At 39.3% G+C, this 16,250-nt stretch overlaps 1 protein-coding gene across 1 annotated transcript; it reads left to right on the top strand.

Moving 5' to 3' along the window:
- Positions 1–1,986: 1,986 nt before the first annotated feature.
- On the top strand, positions 1,987–15,875 carry LOC134475019 (zinc finger protein 709-like). The gene is made up of 3 exons (XM_063244385.1): positions 1,987–1,994; positions 5,925–7,274; positions 15,860–15,875. The coding sequence occupies exons 1-3, from the start codon at positions 1,987–1,989 to the stop codon at positions 15,873–15,875; spliced, it is 1,374 nt and encodes a 457-aa protein (XP_063100455.1).
- Positions 15,876–16,250: the final 375 nt, after the last annotated feature.

Below are 16,250 nucleotides of genomic sequence, written 5' to 3'. Positions count from 1 at the left end.
AGGGGGAAGGGAGTGACATAGAAAGCAGGCATTCTTAGGCAACTGTGTCTCTTCCCTTAGGGGTTTGGGAGGGTGACTCCTGAGTTCCTCAGGATGATAGGAACTATTTAGAATGTCAATCTTTAGGATAAGGATACATTTCTTTAAATGGTGACTCCTGACTTCCTCAGAGTGCTAGGGAACTATTTAGAATATCAATCCTTAGGATATGGATGAATTTGCTTATCATTTGTCTTGAGCCTTGGCCCATAGCATGAGGTGTCAGTCTACGCCATAGTTGCAAGGTATCTGGTCTCCTGCATGGGCTCCTTGGGGGACCCAGCCATGTCTCATGCCAATAGTATTTAAATGACTCAGGACCTTGTTAACAGCACTGTTTAGAAAATTGAGTACAGATGTCTTGTGCTCTGGGTGAATGTTCTGGGGATGACAGTGTGCAATGTATATACCATTGTTGCCCCCTGATTGACATGTTTTGGAATTTAATTTTAGTTGATGTGTTCTTTTTTCCTTGAAATCAAATGGATTTGAAAATTAAAAGCCTGAGGAAAGCTCTTCAGTACAAACACTCCTCTGTCGAGCTGAGATCACCACTGTAGAAGAATGGCAGCTCCAGAAGTCTCTGCAATACAGTCTATTATTTGGGATCCTCTCTCGCAGAGAGGGGCTCCTTTCTCTGTTTATTCTTGACTCAGAAGGAGGGCTGTAGAGCAGGAGTCAATCAGTGATGAAGGGGCAGGCGATATGAACTGTCCAATCAGGTGGGCCACTGCTGGCTGTGACTTCTGTCTGTTCTGGTTTCTCAGCATGATTCACCTGTTCTGAGTACAATAGTGGTAGCAAAATGCTTGCTGGATCTCATTTAGTACTTTTGATGTCCTGTTGCCTGCTTGGCAAAGAACCTGAGAGATCCTGTAGCCATGGAATGGTGAGGTTGTGGATAGGCGCCCAGAAATAGCGTGGATTGGGCAAAATCAGTTACAAGTGTTTAGCAGTAGTTCCAGTGTCTGGAGCCTCAGGTATTCAGTTAGCTCCAGCTCCTGAGGTCCTCCAGCTTTGGCCATGGGTCATTCACTATTCCTTTTGCCTCTTGCTGTTGGCAAGGGTAATTTGGGGTCCCCAGAACCCTGGCTTCACTATGACAGCAGCAGACTCAAGTATCATCTTTGAAATTCACTGCTAGCCTGTAAGTCCACCATCTTAGTCATTGGGCGGAGCTTGGGAAGACCCTGACTATGATGCTTTTGTAGCTTGTAGAGCAGTAATGATCTAGGTCTATGCTCTCTTTCTGCAGAGTAACAGATCTGGAATGTCCAGAGTTTATTAATGTATGTAATGCAGGGCCTCATAGCCACAATGGCTCAACTTAAACTTGGGCTTTTTTGTATTTATAGTGATCTCCTAAATTTATAGTATGTTCTCCTATTTCCATCCTCATGACAGGTAGTGACAAAGGTCTGAGAATTCAGAGATATGTAGTACTGTGCCTCAGCAGAGAAAGGCTTCGGAAACAACTGGTGAACTCCTGTGTATTATACAGATCAGTGCAAAATAATTTCTGAACATACTTAATTATTTAGGTGGCACCCTTGCTCACAGACTAGGTTTGTGAGAACAGCCATAGAGTTTTGAAGTCTGAGAAAAATGAAGTAAAATGTGTTATCAAGGACGGGGTAAAAATTTGTGAAGGACAAATTCCAGAAAGGGCTACTTCTTAAATTCTCATCGAAAAATGCCAAAATTTACACATTTGCATGGTCATATACATGTGATGCCCTTCTGAATGGAAAGGAATAGGGGTGTCACCTCTGAATTAAGAGCTGATTTAGTAGCTTGGTTAATAGACAGTTTAAATGTGGAAATTCTCTACAGTGGACTTATCTAAGTGGTGCAAATGAGAAGCCCTAAATAGAAATTTTGCAGTGATATCGATAGTTAGGCATGAAGGGTTTTCTGCTTAGGATGGATCAGAGGAGTGTGGAAAAGATGTGGAAGTGGGTGACAGGATCCAGGCAGCAAATCGCAGGACATACAACAGAGAGCGTCTTCACTGAAAGTCAGGTAGTTCTTAGAGTAAGTGTGAAGTTAAGTTGGGTTCTGATTGCTTCATTGAGGTGATCAACACCAGCTCTGGCAACAATCAGTATTCCACATCCCTGTCAACCCATAATTTTTGTGTTCCATACTTGAGATCTAATTTGATTATCTCTAATTATGCCCCATTCTCATGAAGCTGAAATTTTCAATTTTTTTGTACCAAGGATGAAACGCATGACCTATGCTTTCCAGGCAGGTGTTCATGACACTGAGCTAAATACGCAACTATGAAAATATTTTCCTTGTATTATGGACGATATCCACATTGTTTCTGAGAAAGTGTTGACTATTGTTGGAATTTTTCTGTATTGTGTGGCTATAATTTTTTTAAAACTAACCAAAGGTGGGTTATGCAGTCTCTTTTTAAGTTTCACTTTGTCTGTTTGGTGTCTCAATCAGGGGTTTCTATTTTAGACAGCTCTGTAAGTTAGGAAAGCCCCAAATTCAAGGAAGAAATCCTTCACCAGCCTCCCAAGATATATTTCTTATATTTGAATTGAAAGTGATCACTTGGTGACAGTGATGTTTAATTTACAGCTTGGGCCTGGTTTCATTTTATATACATATTTTTAAAATACAGCTGTTTTCCATTAACACTTGAGTTATTATTTATATACCATATTTGATGTTATTTATGTTTTGTTCTATGAAACCAAATTCATGTTTCAAAATGCTGCTTAAGTATATTAAGAACAAAGTACTCATTGGCCTCAATGAGATTTGAACAGACATCATCTGTAGTCTATCAACGTGATTACTGAGATTTTTTATTTAATTTTGAAATTGGTAAAATAGAACAGAACAAGGCAGCTTAAGGTCAACTAAGATCACACAGTGAAATTGGTACACAACTTCACAACAGGTTACTGGGATAACAGTAATATGTATCACAGTATATTTTGTTATCTTTATCATAGTTATTCTTTAATCACATATATCAAAATGAGATGAAATGCAGAACATTATAGAACTTATCAAAACAGAATATTGAATTGAGCAGTACCATTAATCAGAATAGAGTGAAACAATAATAAAAATGTTTTCCTTCAAGGAGATAGTAGAAGGAAGTCCCCCTTATTTGCTATGGTCTACTTCCCAGGAGATGCTCAGATTTCTGGTTCCCATTTGCTAATGTGGGGTGACAGAAGAAGAGGGGTAGGGAAGTGGGGTGTTTGATTCTAGGTGGTGCATCAGTAGGTTCAGTGTTGCTTACTAGGGAGACAGGCTGGTTGTTTGGTTTCACAGCGCCCTAAGTTCCAACATAGAACGGATCTTAGGAGCTGCTGCTGGTTATCCCCCTGGAAGGGCTGCAGTTTTCCAGACTGCCACCTCTGACTAGGGAGGGGAGGTGCTTGCTTGGCTTCCAAGGCAATTGATGAGACATTTATCTGCCTCTGTGCTTTGTGGTTGCTGGTCCTGCAGGCTTCTCACTGTGAGCTCTGCTTTAGAGAAAGAGCACAGGGAATCTTGCCATGACTCAGCACAAGAATCAGTGCTCCTATTTGTCTGTTATATTAGCAGTGAGTTGCAATCTAGTATCAAATTTGCTGTCTTCAAAAATGTATATAGACACAAAATTAACGACCAAGACATGGATTAAAATTGGAAGAAATCAGTCTTCATTCAGCTGTTTTGTTTGGTTGTATTTGTTTAGTTTAGTTTTGTTTTATTGAGACAAGCTTTCTGTATGTATATCAGCTGGATTTGAACACCCTATAGAGCCTAGAATTGGCCTGACCTCACTGATGCCTACCTGTCTCGCCTTTTGAGTGCTGGGATTATAGATATGCACCACCACACTTTGCTTTTGATTCAGATTTGTAGGAGAGAATTTAAGATATCGCAAACCTGGGGTCTCAAGCTTCCTTTGAGAAATATATGTATGATCCTTTAGGAGGCGGTTATCTTTGAGGATGTGGTTGTGAACTTCAGCAATGAGGAGTGGAGTTTGCTGAGTCCATCCCAAAAGAACCTCTACAGAGATGTGATGGGTGAAATCTTTAGGAACATGGCTGCAATAGGTAAGGATGAAATCTTTTTTGGCACTCATGCTGTCAGAATATTGTTTGTTGCTCATTAGTGCTGTTTTGTTAAAAAGAATATGAAAATATTTTTAAAAATAGCTCAGACCTGGACACATTATATCATAAATCTAAACAAAATCTATTAATTTGTATGTATTACTCAACTGAGTCCTGGTATTTCTATGTCTACAATTCAGGAGGACTTGGGGATATCCAGGAAGCTGAAAAAGAATGCAAAATTTACTGGAGATACTTAAGGTAATTCACACTCACAAGGAGAGGAATGTTCTTGAGTAATTAGTGAGTCAGCAGAAAAATGACCACCAAAGAAATGAGGCACCATTCAATTTAATGTCAGTAATATTCTCCAAAGATGTATAAGCTAGTGTATATATGAGGGAATTAAATCATGAAAATGTATGACATTGCATATAGATCTGTACGAAAGGCATGCACTTTGAGTTATGACATTCTGCCTTCAGTTTTTCTACCCATATATACATGTGAATACAACACATTCATTATCTAACAATTGCTAAGATTGCAATAGAATGTGAAATAAAACTGAGTGCTCATGTTTCCAAGCCATGCTCTAGACAATCGGCGATTCTGACTAATATTCTTAGTAGGCTGGTGGAATGTTAGTGCACTAATTTTGAATATCAGTATGCAGTTGTCTCTAGAAACTGATCCCCTCATACTTGTCCTGGATATTTTTAAAATCTCAAAATCTGCATAAAATACTGATACATGCTTAGTCATATACAAAGCAGATCAAGTTATGACAGATCAGGCCTTGAAGCTTATCTATGTATTACTGGATTTGTGGAGAAGGAAAATTTTAATAGACTCTCTGTGATTTTACATTCTTGTAAACCCAGCACACTAGAGTTTGCAAATCTGTTTGCAGAATGGCAATTTCAAGTTCAAACTTCACAGCTTAATGATCTATGAAAATCTGTTAAAATAGATTTTTAAAAAGCTATAGATTTATGCTAATATATGTTGCTCATTCCCAGCCCAGAATGGAAAAAATGTGTTATATAATGTCAAAAAATAAATAATATAATGTCATTTGCCATAAGAATTAGATGGGTCTTTCACCCATCAATTCAGTGAAATAACTCAGCTATAAAACCTAAAAGGTCACTGGCTTTCTTTTAGAGGAGAAACCAAAATACAAAATGTGGAAAGAAATGAAACAGAGTTGTTAGAGAAAAGTAAGACTGACCAGATGGAAAAGGGAACTACAAGTTAAGGACAGAAGGAAGATTGTGATGGGGAAACATATGAGAATAATCTGCATGTGATACATATATGTACCCATTCCCAAAGTGAAGGTAAAGATTATGCATTTCAAAGTACCAACTTTTAAGATTTCCAAATGTGTACCAGTCTTTTGGGAATGGTTGTTTTCAACATATCTTACAAGGCCATTCTGTTGCTTCTTGGTCAGAATTTCTTAGCAGGCATTAAACACAGAACTTGATATTAATGCAGTCATTAAACGGAGACCAATTTCACAGTGAATTTTTTCTTTTTTTAAATTTAATATAAGGAAAGATTAAATAAGACAAAATAAGTAGAAATAATACTGCATTCAAAGTGAAAAATAACAGTAACAAATAGCAAGATGATGATTACAAATGCTGATCATAGAAATAGTCATGAAATACAAAAGTGAAACATATCAAGTGGGGATTCAAACAATGAGACTGCAAACAGTTTTGTTCAACTCTCGAAAAAAGCTTAGTAATATGGTTATAAATCCTATATGTGATTTTTTCTTTCCAGAAACGACAAGCTAGGGAAATCTTATGGACATACATCTTGGAAGCAGTGTAAAGAAGTACTTCTTTGTAATGCAGAAGGTAATGTGAATGTGAAAGAAACAGAAACACACCATGATGTTCAGATCCATGAAAAATATTGCAGTGCAGAGAAACCCTATGTATGTAAGCAATGTGGGAAAGCTTTTACCAGACCTGGACGTTGTAAGGCACATGAAAGAATTCACACTGGAGAGAAACCATATGTATGTAAGCAATGTGGGAAAGCTTTTACCAGACCTGAATATTGTAAGGAACATGAAAGAATTCACACTGGAGATAAACCATATGTATGTAAGCAATGTGGGAAAGCTTTTAACATACGTGCAAGTTATAAGGTTCATGAAAGAATTCACACTGGAGAGAAACCATATGTATGTAAGCAATGTGGGAAAGCTTTTAAAACACAGGGAGATTGTAAGAATCATGAAAGAATTCACACTGGAGAGAAACCCTATGTATGTAAGGAATGTGGGAAAGCTTTTACCAGACCTGGATGTTGTAAGAAACATGAAAGAATTCACACTGGAGAGAAACCCTATGTATGTAAGCAATGTGGGAAAGCTTTTACCAGACCTGGATTTTGTAAGGAACATGAAAGAATTCACACTGGAGAGAAACCATATGTATGTAAGCAATGTGGGAAAGCTTTTAACACACATGCAAATTGTAAGGTTCATGAAAGAATTCACACTGGAGAGAAACCCTATGTATGTAAGCAATGTGGGAAAGCTTTTACCAGACCTGGATTTTGTAAGGAACATGAAAGAATTCACACTGGAGAGAAACCATATGTATGTAAGCAATGTGGGAAAGCTTTTAACACATGGGGATACTGTAAGCAACATGAAAGAATTCACACTGGAGAGAAACCCTATGTATGTAAGCAATGTGGGAAAGCTTTTAACACACATGCAAATTGTAAGGTTCATGAAAGAATTCACACTGGAGAGAAACCCTATGTATGTAAGCAATGTGGGAAAGCTTTTACCAGACCTGGATTTTGTAAGGAACATGAAAGAATTCACACAGGAGAGAAACCATATGTATGTAAGCAATGTGGGAAAGCTTTTAACACACATGCAAATTGTAAGGTTCATGAAAGAATTCACACTGGAGAGAAACCCTATGTATGTAAGCAATGTGGGAAAGCTTTTACCAGACCTGGATTTTGTAAGGAACATGAAAGAATTCACACAGGAGAGAAACCATATGTATGTAAGCAATGTGGGAAAGCTTTTAACACACGTGCAAATTGTAAGGTTCATGAAAGAATTCACACTGGAGAGAAAGCATATGTGTGTAAGCAATGTGGGAAAGCTTTTAAAACACAGGGAGATTGTAAGAAACATGAAAGTTCACATTCAATATAAAACCAGTGTATATAGGCATCATGAGAATGGTTTCAGCACAGGTATATATTGCATAATGCATGAAAATCTTCACAGTGGGCAGAAAACTTACATATGGTAGGAATGTGGGAAAGGTTTCTGCAGAAATGCTCATTGTCCAATACATTATAAAATTTGCATGGTTGAGAAACCCTGTGTGTATGTGAAGAATGTGGGAAAGCTTTCACCACACATGGATTTTGTAAAATACATCTATGACTTCACACTGGTGAGAAAGCCTATATGTATAACAATGTGGCAAAGCTTTTACTGCATATAGTCATTGCAAAACACATGAAAAAATTCACACTGGGAAGAACCACTGGCTATGTAAGCAAATGGAGACACTTTCAGCAGCCAGATTGTAAGGGAAATACATGAAAAAAACTCACACAAGAGATAAACCCTTTGTGTTATGGGAATACTCTCAGCATACTTGATCATTGTTACATATCTGAAAGAGCTCACTAGGCAGAGATGATATGTGGATTACCAATGTGAGAAATATAGCAATCCATGTTTCTTGTTAAATACATAGAAAAAGCATCACTGTTCAGACAGTTTAGATCTAAGTTTACTTTAAAAATCCCAAGGAGACCTGAAGAAATAATCAATACAGAAGTTAGATGTCAATATTTCTTCACAAATATTCCAGAAATGACAAATCTGTGGTGGGGCTCTCCTTAGGTGCACATGTTGTATGGTTTTCAGTTAATCACTTGTACCTCTCTAGATTTATTAATCTAGATGTTTTTGTGCTTCAACATGGCATCTTGTAATTAAACATGCTAAACTGAAATGGGCTTTTCACTTTCAAGTATGGATAGTGCCTTCATACTTAATATTTTGTCTTTAGAAGTTAAATTTTGTATTTTCTGAATTGTAATGTTGTTTATTTAAAGAGAAAAAAAAGTGTAGAAATAATACAGAATTTCAGAAAAATAAACAATAAGAAATCACTAGTTGATTAGTATTATATTGTCATCTTAGAAGTAGTTGTTCAAGTTACAAATTGAAAGCATACAAAGTGATATTCAAATAATGACACTGTCACGGTTCACCTCAATGATCCACCAAAAAGTTATTAATATGCCTATCTGTCCTACACACTTTTTTTTCTTAAAGAGGGTAAGATTAAACATAGCAAAACAGAGCAAAACAGTTCATAAGGAAACAAGTTAAGGAAACACAGATTTCAAAGCAAGTCCACTGGAAATGTTCACTGTCTATTTTACTGTCTCTAGTTTTTTTCCAAATAGTTGTTCCCATCCTCACACACTTTGAATATATACTGAATATTATAGAACTAATCAAGTAATTACAGGATGATGCAAGCTTTTTTGATCTTCAAGACTGATTTGGGGGAAGTCGATAATGACTACAATAATGTCTGTCATGGTCTTTGTAGTAGCTGTCTTTATCTTTATGTATGCTGAAATGGAACATAAGAGACTAGACTAATATCATTCTGAACAGTGAATAATAGTATCCTGAGAAGGATAAAGGTGAGGAATTGCCTAAAAAAGAAGGCAGAGGACATAGTTAAAAGTGTATCAGGATTTAAAAGCTACAGTAGTCTTGTTGCTCTGTATAGTTTGGTTATATTTTGTTCTGGTCTGTCTACTCATATTAGATTTGAGGGCACAGAGAGATAACCCAAAAATAGCAGGTTATACCATGGTAATTATCCTTAATTTCCTATTAACTAAAACTGAATCCCTATATTACTTACATTGTCTTCTATGACTGATCTTCTTTGAAGCTGGATTGTTTCAATGTTATTTGGCCTTGACTGATTTTATTCACATTTGATATGCTTGCTGGTATCAAGTTCAAGAGCAGAGGCAACTACTCTGAAGATGACAAGGTGTAAAAGATATCCATTGGTGGGCTGGGGATTTAGCTCAGTGGCTTAAGGCACCTGCCTGGCAAGTGTGAGGTCATGAGTTTGATCTCCAGAGCCAAAAAAATAAATAAATAAAAGATATCCATTCCAGGTTTGATTATTTGTTTAATTAAAGAGAAGAAAGGAAATAAAAAACAAAGCAGTAAAAGGGTACAAGTAATACAGAATTTCAAGAAAAAATACAGTAAGAAATCACTAGTTAATAGGTTACATATTGTCATTGCTAGGGTTATTTCCAAAAGATGAAAAATATTAACAAAAGATGAGAAATATAAAATAAAAAGTGGCCTTTATTCTGAGAACACGGAGAGAGATGACAGGCACCCCCACCGCTGGCGTCAAGTGATCTCTCCGGCGGACACGTGACATGGGGGCTTGTAAATAGGCTTGGTTTGGGGTGGAACCTAAGGCGGGCATTAGGGATACCCAGGTAGTCCATTGGTCTTAGGTTTGGCGCCCTATGTAAATTTCCAGGGGTGGGAAGATGGCATCACAGGTAACTTCCTAGGGGCAGGGGAGATGGGGCTTCCTGCTTCCGGTTGTGGCTTTCCTGGCTACAGTGTCCTATCTGGGCCAAAACCCTTTCAGTCATCTTAGAAACAGTTGTCCAAATTATAAAATTAAAGCATATAAAGTGGACATTCATACAGTGAGATTGCAGAAGGTTCTGTTCAGTGATCCAACAAAAGCTGAGTAATATGATTTTCCATCCTACACACTCAAGCATGCAGTTATATCCCTTAGACCACCTTCCTTTCCTCTCTTTTTTACAATAACAGTTACACGTTTTGAGTTTTTTTACTCCCACAGTTCTTATTACATTTTTTTGAAGAGAATAAATCCTAACATGACTAAATAAAACAGAGACAGTTAGAACAGAAGGATGGGCATAGTACATGATGCAAAAATAGACTATCAGATGATCAAAAATGGTTACCATGGTGCCTCTTGCTATTTTTAAAAAGAGTTGCTATATCATCAGGTATAATAGAATTGATCAAAACCGTACAGAACAAGACCAAAAAAACCTACACTGGAAACCTTGCAAGACTTCAAAAGAAGATAATAGTCAAACTATAATGGGCCATCATAATAAATCTTATGGCTTTCAAAGTGGTTGTCTATACACTCAAACTTGATATTATCAAACAAAATAGAATATAGTAAAATCAGACAGAACAAGATGTGGAGAGCAATACTGGGGTTCAAATCAGGTTAATAGGAAAACTAATAGTTACTATAATACATCCCGCTATTTTTAAATTTAGTTTTCCCTTAATTGAAAAAAATAAAAAAGTTTAATTTAAAAAACGGGTGGAGATTGAGATAAAAGAGGATATTGTAATAGAACAACACTGGTCAGAATGGAACAATTTAAGCATAATTGTGTTTCACTCCCAGATAATCTAACATAATAGTAGTCACCATAGTGCCTCATTCCTTGAATTATTTGAGTATAACTTCGTATACAATAGCATCAAACATATCAAGACAGTGTGAAGCCATTCAACAGAATGAAAGAATTACAGGGTATTTAGAACCAGTTAACAGAAAACGAACAATGGTTTCTATATTATCTCCTTGCCTATAAAATTTTTCTTTATACTATCACATATAGTAAAATATAGTAAGATACAACATGTTAAAACCAGTGGAAACAGTTTGTTAGAGAGGGACCATTCTTGCACCACTGAGATTGAGTCCAGTGTTGATCATGTTGGTTAATTTTGAATATGCTGGTGAGATAACATTGCAAACATTTAGCTGAACACTTTTGTTTATGTTTGGTAGGAATATTAGCCAACAGAGTGTTTTCATTTATATTATTTTTAACACATTATTGTCTGGCTTCATTCTCAGGGTAACTTTACCTTTGTCACTTAAAAGAAGTTGGTGGTGGGTTTTTCTTCAACTTCATCAAAGAACTGAAAAAAATCAGTATTTATTCTTTATTATATACTGGATAAAATTCACCAGTGCACTTTTTGTATCCCAGCTTTGTTGTTGTTATTAAGAAGCTGTGATATTTACCCATTGCCTGTGCTCCTTATTGCTCTGTTCATCAGACTGTTTCCTTCTGATGCATGTGGCTGGGGACATCAATGGACACCACATATCCATTAAGGGTCACATCTCATTTTACTTACGAATGCTTCCATTTATATTGCATCTTCAAACTATCTCTATAATATATAATTTTGTGAGTAACTCCTTTCAGTTACTCAGTTTTTAATGCACACTCTTGCAGGGTTTGGTTAATGCTGGAGGAAACTGGGGCTGGTGAGGGCATGTCTCTTATTTAAGGCTTCATACCCTGACCTGCCTGCAGTGTCCCCATCTCCTGACCTGCTCCCTGTAAACACCTGTCATGCTCCATAACTATGGTGAGTCCACATGTGGCAGTTCAGATCTGCACCTGGGTGGAAAACATTCAGTCAAGTTGGGCTCTGTAACAGACTGACCTCATACAGAGCTCCCCTGAGTGAGAGAGGGGGCCTCAGGCATGTAGGGAAGAGCTCTGGAACCATTCCAGCTCTCTCCTGTGCAGCGTACAGTGTGTGATGCTTTCCTGAGAAATTACTGATGGATGAGGAGGCCTGCACCAGGCCGTTTTAAGCCATGGTGTCCTACACCTCTGCATGGACCATCTCTCTGACTTTAGATCTCCACATAGATCTGAGCAGACTCAGTCTTCCTCTACCAGGCTCTGTCTCTATGCTGATGTTTCAGGTGAAAAATCTGAGATCCTCAAATTAATCTTATATATATTTAACCTGGAAATTCCACTTCTAACAGTCATTATAAAAATGAGATTGACAGACACTGCATTCTCTTCTTAATCAGTTAAGATGTAAACTGTTAGAAACCATGAATGTTCCACAGCACAGCTGCTGTGTTAATTATAAATTACAGCCACTGAAAATGCTGAAAGAGGGCCATGTCCTAGGCCATGTCCCTGATCTTTCCTGAGATTGAAGAGAGCTTGTGTCCTGGCTCTCCACCCAGCAGTGAAGAGACACAGGCCTGCACAGCAGGTGAGGACAGGCGAGAGGAGCTGGTCAATGGCAGACCTCTCATCCTGGGAGGGATGCCTTTTTGGTTGTTCTATTTTATTTTCCATTCCATTATTTATAGTGTTCCACTCAATATTACTTCTCTTCTGTTCAATTCACTTAAGAATAAATAGTTGGTATTTTCTTGAATAGGTGGGATGACTTAATATTCTTTTATATGTAATGTAGGATACGCATATAGAAGAACATTAAAGCTTCACTTTATAATTATATAAAATAAGGAGTCTTTTTATTCAGAAAGGCAACACATCATTCATGACTAACTTTTAAACCCCCAACACATGAAGCCATGCAAATCCCACTGTGGTGGGTGTCCTGCCCTCCCTACCTGAGAAGTCACTGTGCTCATCTGTGTCTGGTAGAGGACACCCAGAATCTTCTTCAGAGTCTCTTTTGCCAGCAAGGAGGACTTGAATCTTCCTGTGCTGATGTCAAGCAGGGAGTGTGCAGCATGCAGAGGAGCCCAGCACCTCCTGAATTACACACACTTCCACCACTGCATCCATGGTGCAGCCCTGCAGGCCCAATAAGGCAGAGCCATGAGGGTGCACCAAATACTCTGCCACCTCAGCCCCAGGGGCCTCAACTTCTGGGTCTGGGCCTCAGCCTCCACCAGGCTCCAGGCTCTGCTATGGATTAGACATCCATAGTGGGCCAGACACAACATCAGTGCCCTGGTGCAAAGTCCATTTTCCACAGTGACCCTTCCATTCTGCAAATTTTGATCCTTTCCTTTCTAAATGAGGCTGAGGCATTGGAGACAAAACCCCACACATTGGCATTATTTTTGTTTTTCTTTCTTTTCCTCCTCCTCCTCCTCCTCCTCCTCCACCTGCTCCTACTATTTCTTCTTCTTCTTCTTCTTCTTCTTCTTCTTCTTCTTCTTCTTCTTCTTCTTCTTCTTCTTCTTCTTCTTCTTCCTCTTCGTCTTTATCTTTGTCTTCTTCTTGGTTTCTTTGATGCTTCAAATACATATTTAGAAGTGTGTTTTGCCAAAAAACTTTCCTTGTCTTTTCACACCCCAGTTAACTGAAGTTTTTACAGATTTCTGCTGCAGTTCACACCCTATGTGTTTGAACACTCAGAATCCATTCTGCAGCTTAGTAGAATGAGTGAAGCAAAGCAGAAACTGAACTTGGGGATGTTACTGTGCCTTCCAACACTCCAACTCATATCTTTTTCCCTCAAGAATATGGGCTTCAGTAGTAGCTGAGTCTGCCACAGACAAAATGAGTTTCCTGCATGTATATCACACAATCTCAATTCCTCTCAAGCACATTGTATCAGGTTTCTTATGGCCAAACTTGAAGAATTATTTCCAGTACATGAGAGGCTGCCACTGGTCCTGAAATCATGATGGAACTTTTTAAACACATAGTCTGATCTACACATAGTCTGGGGACAGAAGCTAAGAGAGACAGAGATGGCTGTCACAGATACAAACACCTCAAAATTGTCAATCAACAGCAGTAACAAGCGGGAACCAAGTTGCTGAGCTTTCATAATTGGGTGATGGAATCATGTGGTGGATTGTGCCCTGGGTTTACTGAGGCACTTCAGTAAATCTAGGTTACTGCCTCAATCCCCCTTCCTTCAGTGCAATACAAACAGAAAGTCATGCACATGCATCATTTATTTGCAATTTTTCTATTGCAGTTACAAAACCTGTATTCCTGAGAGTCTACATCTCTGCCATAGCAGACCCACCAAGGGGCATTACCATTATGTCTTGTAAAGGATCAGTTTATTTATACAAAATGCAGAGTGGTGTTCTCAGACTTGATTTTCCAGACTTGTGCATTTTCAGTCATTTCTTGAAGGGAAGCTAAACGATTTAGTTTGAGTACACTTCAAGTGTGTTGCTGTGCTTCAGTGTGACATCATTGCTGCCAGACCTGATGAAGGCAATAAATAGGATCTGCGGGAGGTTTAGATCCAGAGGGACACACTTTGCACAGCTGTGTCAGGCAGGGCTGCCCCTCACCTGGCCACCCAGGCATCCAAATGCCCTTTCCCAGTGCTGTCCCTGGCTTTGGGAGGGACTGGATTGCTGTGGAGATGCCCAGTGCACTGGCTGGCCATGGGAAAACATTGTCATGCCATGAGTTTATCATCCTTAACCCTGAAGCTCTGTGGCCCTGGGGCCCAGGAAAGGTTCCCCCCAGCTGCAGTGAACAGCATCCTCGAGACAACTCTCCTGTGCACACTCTACATGGAGGCTAGCAAGGGTCCCAGTTCATTCCTGCTTCAAAGAGTAATGTGAGTCAAACTCTTGAATATTTGTGCAACATTCTGTGTGGGAGAAAACTCTATTCTTAGTCCTAGGAGTGCTAGGGAAGGCTGTTTAGAGCTTGGATGGGAGCTACGAGAATGGGCTGTGCTCTGCCCCACATGTCCTTCCCGTTGTTGTTCAGCATCTGCCTTAAAATGTGCCAGTGGTTGGGGAAACAGCACATTTCAGGGATGTGTGCCTGCATGTATCAGGCTTAGGAGGCTCAGTGTTTTGTGTGCTTGTTGGCCCTGGTGATTCCCTTTGAGTTAGAAGAATTTATCATTTCCCTCACAAAATGGACTCATGAGACCTCTTTCATACTTGTAATAAAAACCATCTATCTGACTACTGGTTGTAAAGAAAGGTTTCCTGTTGTGATTTTTGCATTATTGTTGTTTTTCAAATGCAATGAATCAGCCGTTTGTAGCTCCCTTTATATGACTGAAATCATGGAAAACATTTTCCGACATGAAAAGATGAGTACATACACAATGGTCTCTACATTTTCCCTATAGACTTTGTCTATCTGTGGTTTTCTCTTCTGTCAAACAGCAATAGCATCCAGCCTCCTCCAGGAATGTTTGGCCAAACAGAATCTGATACACTGATATGAAAAACCTAGGTTAGTAAATCACAGTGAGAGAAAGGTCAGCGGTGGGTGGGGACTAGCAGGAGAGACCAGGGGTATGGATGGGTCCAATACTGAGCAGAAAGCCGGAACTAGACAGATGTACAGATTTAGATTGTGCCAATTGACAATGTGCTTACCTGTGACTCAACTGAACATGTGGAAACTAATGAAATCTTAACTTAAAATTAAATTATCTTAGAATTTAATTTTTCAAAGAACTATAGATTAAAAAGTAGAAGTAAAAACTGAGAGAAATAGAAGAGGCAAAGTGAAGGGGAAATGAAGGGCCGGTACTTTGCAAGACTTGAGCCCTAAGTGGAGCTGAGGACACTGCCATGGAGCCAGAGACAGACATGCCTTGGAATTCCACCAGACTGGGTATCTGACCTTCATTTCCAGGTTGATCCCAGAGCTGGTGAGGTCATTGGAGGTGAGGCTGGCACAAGATTTATAAGTAGACCTTGAGCTCAGTCCAGTACCAGCCCTGCCTTAGAAAAATCCCAAACTGTCCTTGCTCCTTGCAAGCCCCATAGCCTCCCAGGGCCTGTCAGGGACAGCTCGGTGCACTAATGCACCACAGGAAACCTTCCTATTTTGCCTCACTCCACTCACTTCTGCATACCTCTGTGTTGCAGGAGGCCCCATGTCTGACAGTCCTTCTCCCTCTAAAGTGCCCCATGTCCTCCTCAGAAACCAACAGACCCAGGCCAATTCCTTCTCACTGTAGTTCTCATTTTCAGTGAGCTAGGCTTGGCCCAACTCAATCATATTTGGTTGGGCTGATTGTCCCACCTTCCTCAGCAGCACCTGCCAGGAGCCAAGAAGGGAAACTCTGATCCTGAGGAGGACAGTTGTAAGCAGCACTACAGGTCTGGCCTCCCTCCCAAACTGCCCTCCCAGTGTATCCTGTGCACTAACCATAATCAGCCCTCACTTGCTGACAGAGTTCCCTGGATAGTGCTGTGAGCATCTGTCCTCCACTCTTCACGAAGCCTGAAATGCAACTCCCTTTACCACCCTTGTGGC

This window comes from Cavia porcellus, unplaced genomic scaffold, assembly GCF_034190915.1.
Source record: "Cavia porcellus strain 051 isolate PalLab524CR breed Dunkin Hartley unplaced genomic scaffold, mCavPor4.1 scaffold_50, whole genome shotgun sequence".
Classification (NCBI taxonomy): Eukaryota; Metazoa; Chordata; class Mammalia; order Rodentia; family Caviidae; genus Cavia; species Cavia porcellus.
The sequence above is the reverse complement of the archived record's forward strand: the minus strand, read 5'-3'. Positions and strand labels throughout refer to the sequence as shown.